Source organism: Castanea sativa, chromosome 9 (genome assembly GCF_040712315.1).
Source record: "Castanea sativa cultivar Marrone di Chiusa Pesio chromosome 9, ASM4071231v1".
NCBI classification, from domain to species: Eukaryota; Viridiplantae; Streptophyta; class Magnoliopsida; order Fagales; family Fagaceae; genus Castanea; species Castanea sativa.
Genome location: NC_134021.1, coordinates 1,752,463 through 1,760,503, shown reverse-complemented (window position 1 = coordinate 1,760,503; position 8,041 = coordinate 1,752,463). Strand labels below are relative to the sequence as shown.

The window sequence follows — 8,041 nt, the reverse complement described above, 5'->3', positions numbered from 1 at the left end:
GTAATGAGATACTATTTGTAATTTAATTTGGATGATAAAAAACAACGTATGTTTGTATAAATTTATCATTTTTATTTCAATTATAATTTGTGTAATTATGCACATACTGACATAATTTAGCTGAGGTTTAGAGTTCAGTCAAACACAAAGGTAGTCTAGTTTCAACTTTCAAGTTTTCAACCATACCGAAGTTTGGATAGCCCAATAAACAATTGAGCTGAACAATTTTGCAACTTTGTTATACATATATTGCATTAGTGATTGGTAAATCCAAAGGTGTGCCTTCTATTCTACGCTGATAAAAGCAGGGCATTGGCACAAACGCAGAAGCCATTGGAAGGAAAAGAAAGGGGAAGTCTCTCATTTGACAGCCGTTAATTTGGTTGGTCTGAACAATCTAGTCCAATAAGTGGCAAGCCACAATCAAGAAGTGGTTGGTCTAATTGTAAAAACCTAAATGAAATATGCTAATAATATCCTAACACATATTTAGAATCCTAAACATCATTTTTATGGCATAATCACTTTTAGGCTAAGCTTCTAATTAGTGAAATATAAGTGATTAACCAATTTCCATATATCAAACACAAAGCTACTATAAACTAAACAAGTAAATAACAAAATGGAAATAAGGTAAATGAAAGCAAATCAACACCAAACACAAAGAAGTGTTTAGGAAGAGGAAAACCTGAGACTCGGGTAAAAAACCTCTCCCCTGAAAAAAATCTCCGCTAGGTAAATAATTGCAATACAATAGACATCCTGAGTCCTCCAAACCTTAACTAGCACCCAACTACTTCCTCACTTGCCAGAGACACCTCCATTGAACCACCAATAGATAACCACTAATAAGATTGAATTTGAGATGGTTTCCTATATTTCCACAACTTCACTTATATCTCGCCATGATCTGTGTGTGTATGAGATGAAGTGAATAAAAATCTCTCTCAAAGTATGAGAGGGATGAAGAGAGGATGAGAGTTTCTTGGCTCAAAACTAAAAACTTTCTCTTTTCTTACAAAGGTGACTAGATGGATAATAAGAATGATGTGTAGAGATTAAGTTATACTCTGATCATTCTCTCTTGCCACATTCAACATACACATAATGTGTGTGTTGGCATTTTTACAGCGGACAGAAAAATATCATAAAACAGAACAATCTGATTATGCAATTTGTGACATTGTCACAACCTGGCTGGTCGCAAGATGCCTAGTCAACATCTATCTAATTCTTCTATCACATGTCACTCGCGACCTGAGCAAGTCACCTGAGGTCACGAGTTGACCCAGAATGCAACTTTCATAAATATCACAAGGCTCAAGTACTTTTGATCCCAAATACAATTAAGCCCAAAAAGATACACATAAATTTGTCATTGAATAATGCCAATTAAAAAAATGAAATTTACAATCTCCCTCTTTGGCCATTCTAGGACAAAATACACCTATACAGACTTTAAACTTAAATGTGAATTAGAAACCTACGAACAACAAAAGACTCACACCTTACTCTAATGACTATAGCAAAACTTGAACTTGAAAACCAATGAACTTAAGGCAAGTAGAATAAAGTAAAAAAGAATAGACAAATACAATGCTATCAAGTATATAAGAATGATATGCATGAATGAAACTTGATCAATCAAACAACAACCATTTAAAAAAAATGGCTACAATGATCAAAACACCAAGTAGTGATCATCCAAACATGCAAGCAATTAAGCACACAAGCACAAGATTATTGCATGTCGAACATTAAAGAACAATGTAATGGAAATAGTTAAGCATAATATAAAGTTTTAAATCCAAAACACCACACAAGTCAAATAGGCCTAAACATAGCCATAAGTACATACCAGCAACTAGAGTTATAAAGACTATAAATAAAGGCTAGATAAAAACAGTACGCATATAAAATAAGTTACAACAAAAAGAAACGAGTTAGATTTAGGGTCCGTTTGGATAGAACTTATTACTGAAAACTGAAAACACTGTAGCAAAATAATTTTTAAATGTGTAAATAATACTGCGGGACCCATTTTTAATAAAAAATTGCTAAAAAAATACATGAACAATGCGTGCACAATACGCGCACTGCGCACTTTGTCCCCAGCAGTAAAAACGAAAAAAAAAATGCAAGTTTAGAAAACGTAGCCACAACCATCTCTATCCAAACACATTCTTAGTGTAGCTAGTCAATCTTCTCTCCTCCTGACTATGTACTCCCCCTTTTGTGAGCAATCCCTCTTATGTGGCGTTTGGTATGGGGGAATGTTTTAGAATTCTCATGAATATTTAAAGATTCTTATGTTTGGTTGCAAATTACGCTTGAGAATCAAATGCCAGGGGAATCTGGATTCCCCCCTTAAACCCCTCTCAGTGGGAATGTGGATTCCCTTTAAAACCGGTAGGAATCCAGATTCCCAAGCTTAAAAGAAATTGTATTTTTTATAAATTGTCAATTTTAACCCTTTTTTCCTTATCATTTAATCAATTAAGATAAACTATAAACAAATTATCAATATCTTCTCTTTTGTCTTTATCTTTTCCCGCCAAAACAACATAAGGATAAACATCCCTGTTAATATATCTTTTAACAAAGTTCTATTTAGATTTTACGTATGAAAAAAAAAGTTTGAAGGAGACTCTCCATTATTGCCAGGTATTCAGTTTTACTTCTTTTTTTTTTTTTTTGAGAAATCACATTTACTGTTGTGTGTATTGTTCAACAAAACTTTAATGAATTTATTTTCATGAGAATTTGTTAATGTATCTATCCGTATCTCAGATCTTAGTTTTGTTTAGTTTCTAGAAATATAGATCTAATTAGTAGCTTTATGTTGTCTTTTTTTTTTTTTTTGGATTTATAGCTTTGTTTCTAGATTCATATGTTACAGTACATGTCAATAATTTGTATCCTCTCTAGTGCTTTTGATTTTTATTTTACAATGATACAGAATGCATAAATTTTTAACAACCCATGGTATTTGTATGCATCGATGGTGCCAAAGTTAAAAATCTTTAGACTCTTGTTGCAGTAATGGCAGTGTACAGCGTAGCTCAAAGCTGGTGGTATTTTATTACTCTTTTTTTTTTTAATCCCACTCAACATAATATTTCTTTCTTTCTTTTTCTATTTCTTTTTTACTCAACCTCCAGACGTTTCTTTTTCTCTCCTTCTCAAAGCTCTCACAGTCTCACCTCTCTCTCATCCTCAGACTCTCACCGTCATCCATCATCCTCACCGATTCATCATCCTCCTCATCGCTGCCACCGAAGCTCACACACCATCGCCGCTGCTCACGCACCATCACACCCAAGCTCACATATCATCGCCGACCCACGCACCATTGGCGACCCGATTCATCATCCTCCTCACCCATTTTCGAAGCTAAGCTCCATTCATCCATCATCCTTCTCCGATTCGTTGATTTTGCATTTGGGTTTGTGTGTGTTTGCATATGGGTCTTAATTTGCTTTCTTTGCTAATGTGGGTGTGTTTGCATTTGGATCTGTATTGAAAAGATCCTAAATTTCTTGAAGTTTCGTTTGTTCAGCTGTTTTATGATGCTTGTAATTTCATTTGTAATTAATTGTTCAGCTGTTTTATGATGCTTTGGTTTGAGTGTTGTGAAATGTCTGATTGGTGTGTATGGAGATTTTAAATCCTACTAGAACATAGTGATGACTTATATATTTTGTGGGGGTTTCACGGTAGCTGTTTTATGATGCTTGTAATTTCGTTTGTAATTAATTATTCAGCTGTTTTATGATTCATTGGTTTGATATTATTGTGAGAATATATAATGGAGGAAACTCATTTTACTCTTTTTGCACTGGTCATTTACGGGCAATAGCTAGTCTAAGATTAAAAACAACAGATTTTTTTAGCTAATAAGAATTTATTAGTAAGTATCCCAAGTAGTTTTCTTCCATTATATTAGTTATATAGCTATATGTCACACTGGTAGCTAGTCTAGTAGCAGTTGTTTTCATAATTTGTAATTTTCTTAAATGTCAAGTTTTTATTTCTTGTGTATGATTGCAGTGATGGCTCGACCACCAAGGAATCATAAAAAGAAAATTTTAGTTGTGTTGCTACATCAATTAGATTTACTACGTCAAATGTGGATGATGTTAGTGCACATGTGTGCAATAGTGATTCTTTCTAGGAATAGGAGAGTTGGAAGAATTGGAGGTTGGGGTGACCAAATATTAGAGAGAGCAAATGTGAGAGTTGTGAATATGAATCAAATGGTTTGGATGGATGATACAACATCCATAAACAATGTACGAATGGACAGGAGAGCATTTAGAAAACGTTGTGACATGCTCCACATACATGGGGGTTTGAGGCCATCTAAGAATATGGAAATGGATGAGATGGTAGCGTGTTTTCTACATGTACTTGCACATCATGCAAAAAATAGAGTTATAGCACGGCAATTAGCTCGGTCGGGTGAGAGTATAAGTAGAAACTTCAATGTTGTATTACATGCTGTCCTTCATCTTCATAGCATCCTTTTTAAGAAACCGGAGCCTATACTTGAGAACTGTACTGATGAAAGATGGAAATGGTTGAAGGTACATTACTATTTAGATTAGAGTGTTTCTATGTATTTCTTATTATTTATTTAAATTTAATGAATAAGTCCTATAATAGAATTGTCTAGGTGCACTAGATGGAGCCTATATTCCAGTCAATGTGTCAATTGAAGACAGGCCTAGATATCGAACCAGGAAAAATGAAATAGCCACCAATGTGCTCGGAGTGTGTTCGCACGATATGCAATTTATCTATCTATTGCCTGGTTGGGAGGGTTCAGCTACAGATTCTAGAGTTTTGAGGGATGCAATTTCTAGGAAAAATGGATTGAAAGTCCCTCAAGGTAAATAAATACTTATTAATCAATTTTTTTTGGACACGTCTATTTAAATTCTTATAGTTTAAAAATGGTGTTAGGTTATTACTACTTGTGTGATGTTGGTTACACCAATGGTGAGGGATTTCTTGCACCTTATAGAGCACAAAGATATCACCTAAATGATTGGAGGCAGGGCCACCAACCTACTTCTCCTAAAGAGTTTTTTAATATGAAACACTCTTTTGCTAAGAATATCATTGAGAGAGCCTTTGGCCTACTAAAAGGAAGATGGGAAATACTTAGGAGTAGATCATTTTATCCAATCAAGACCCAATGTTGGATCATTTCAGCTTGTGCACTACTCCACAACTATATAAGAAGAGAGATGTCACTTGACCCTAAAGAGAACTCTCCCTTGTCTGACAACTTAGGTGCTCAAGAGTTGGATGGTGAGCATATAAGGTATGTGGAGACATCTAATGCATGGAGTGATTGGAGAGATAAGTTGGCTGAAGAAATGTATGAACAATGGAGGGCCTCTAGGCATTGAATTGGAGATGATGTTTACTTGGTATTTTTCATTCTATTATATAGTTAGGTGCTCCTCAATTTGACATTACAGTTACGTAGTCTGTAATTTTCTTATTACAATTTATGTTCAATTTGGAATATGGTTTTTGTTATTTATTTAAAAATTCCAAGAATTTGTTTTATAATATAATTTCAGTTGGTGGTATTTTTTTGTCATGTTTTTTGTTCCTTTACACAGTTTGTTGACCTTAATTACCATCATGAATGCAGTACTTACATTTTTATTTGGATAATTATATATAATGTTCAACTTTTGCATAGACATGGAAAATACATATAGTGAACCTGTCAATGAAGGAAAGAGAGGAACTAAATTCCAATGGACAGCTGAAGAAGATGATAAGTTGGTTGAGTGTTTATTGGAACTGGCTGGTGATGTTAAATGGAAAGCAGAAAATGGTTTTGAGGCTGGTTCTACAGCTAAATTAGAGGAATTGCTGGAGAAAAAACTGCCAGGATGTGGTATAAAGGCAAGTCCACATATAGAATCTAGATACAAAACTTTAAGAAAACAATATCGGGCAATAGCTGACATGCTTGGTCCAAATGCCAGTGGTTTTGGTTGGAATGATAATGAGAAAATGGTTGTGGTTGAGAAACAAATTTTTGAAGATTGGGTCAAGGTATTTTTTTTTTTGTCATTCATGTTTTAAAGACCAATTTTTATTTTATTATTGAATTTTTATATTTTTGTTTCCTAGGGTCATCCAGATGCTAAGGGATTGCGGAATAAGCGCTTCCCTCATTTTGATGACTTAGCACTTGTGTTTGGTAAAGATAGGGCCAGTGGGGATAGAGCTCAACATGCTATAGATGCAACAGAGGAGCTAGCTAGAGGTCAAGAAAACCAATCTCCTACAAATGAAGCTGAGACAGAAAAAAATGCTGGTATAGGAGAGATCAACGGAAATGATTCTGGTTCCCAAACACAAATACCCAATAAAGGTTCTAGCTCAAAGAATCTAAATAAGAAGAGGCCAAGATCCAATGATGAACTAATTGAGACCTTAATGGAGACAATGAAAGACTTTGGGATGAAGTATGAAGAAACTAATGGGCATATGGCCACCATTGCATCTTGCTTCGAGATTGCGTTAGAGGAAGCTGAGAGAAGAATGAAAGTATTCAATGAGCTATTGAAAATCGAAGGACTTTCTATATCAGAAAGAATCAAAGCTGGAGAATTGCTTACAGCTGATACACGTAAATGTGATTTTTTTTACTCATTGCCTGGGGATGTTAGGTATGACTATGTTATTCAAGTGCTCACAAATGCAGGGGTGAATACATTATATATGTAATAGGCATTTTTTTTCATTGTTGATGAACTACTTTTACTTTATTGCTACTTCTATGGTCTTATAGACCTAAACATTGTCAGGTTGTTTTGTTATGGATTAAGCTTTTAAATATTATTATTAAGAATAAAGCATTTGAGGATTTAAATAGTTATTTTTGTATTATTCTTGCCATTTTAAAGGAAGATTTTTTTTAAAGGACTTGGTATTTGAGTTAGCTTTGGAAAATTTGTATTTGAGGTCTAAATATTCACCAGTGTCATACGTAGCACAGCTGGAAAATAGTGTCAAGATTAATTTATAGCAATATATAAATTAAAGTATAATATGATGAAGTTTCTAAGGTTTGATATGAACATCTTTATCATTTTCTTTGTCCTTCAATGGAGGCTGGAAAAAAAAAGGACAAAATTGAAAATGAAGCTATTGTATGGCTTATATCAATGCTTTGCGACTTGTCTTAGGAAGTGAAGATAGTGACTTTGAAAAAAATGAGGAAACAAAGGATAGAAGGGCACAAAAAAAGGCGAGGCTCCTAAACTAAGAGAGTCCAGCCTCATTCTAAACAACATATACAAAAGAAGGACCATCTTGCTAAGTTATGGCAGCCAAATTTCCAGCTCTAGGCATTGAAATTCCAGCTAGATTGCTCCGAAAGGTCCGAAGGGCATCCTTTGCAAAAGTGACAAGCCGCCACTGTGAGACAGGCTTTGACTTACTCAAAGCTTCAATGCAGGCCTTAGAATTCCCTTCAAACACCATCTGATCTACATTCAATTGTCTAGCCAAACTAACCGCCCAAAGGATTGCTTTTGCTTTTGCTTTGGCTTGGACATGGATGTTGGTATTTATACCAAATTATATCTCCAATCTCTAGCCACTACAGCACTACTGCAATGTAAGAACTAGATTTGCGCACAAGAGTCGGGTGAAGAAGAGGTTACACAAAGAATTATTGGCATTAACAAGTGCTAGGAATTTGTTGATAGAAAATTTTAGAAAATTTTTAATACTACTTTAATGAGAAATATAAAAAAGTGTTTAAAAAGTTGGTTTTTTTTTTCTTATTTCATAAAAAAAAAAGTTTCGAAATCTATGCTCTTAGTTAACTATTAATTTTTCCCAATTTTGTAAGGAAAAAAATTAATGGAAAAGAAAATTTTAAATTTCTAGAAACTTGTTAGGAAGTTTTTTTTTTTAAAGTGATTTTTACTGCCATTTTTTTTTTATACATTTCATAAAAGTAGTGTCAAAATAATTCATTAACAAAGAGGTACCATTAATT

General features: G+C 34.1%; 2 protein-coding genes across 2 annotated transcripts; both read left to right on the top strand.

Annotated features, from left to right (window-relative positions):
- Positions 1-3,248: 3,248 nt before the first annotated feature.
- On the top strand, positions 3,249-6,846 carry LOC142610587 (uncharacterized). Its single transcript, XM_075782436.1, has 2 exons — positions 3,249-6,081; positions 6,160-6,846. The coding sequence occupies exons 1-2, from the start codon at positions 5,701-5,703 to the stop codon at positions 6,757-6,759; spliced, it is 981 nt and encodes a 326-aa protein (XP_075638551.1). The 5' UTR covers positions 3,249-5,700; the 3' UTR covers positions 6,760-6,846.
- On the top strand, positions 4,149-5,417 carry LOC142610458 (uncharacterized). Its single transcript, XM_075782266.1, has 3 exons — positions 4,149-4,557; positions 4,676-4,891; positions 4,966-5,417. Exons 1-3 carry the CDS (start codon positions 4,149-4,151, stop codon positions 5,415-5,417), a joined length of 1,077 nt encoding a protein of 358 aa, XP_075638381.1.
- Positions 6,847-8,041: the final 1,195 nt, after the last annotated feature.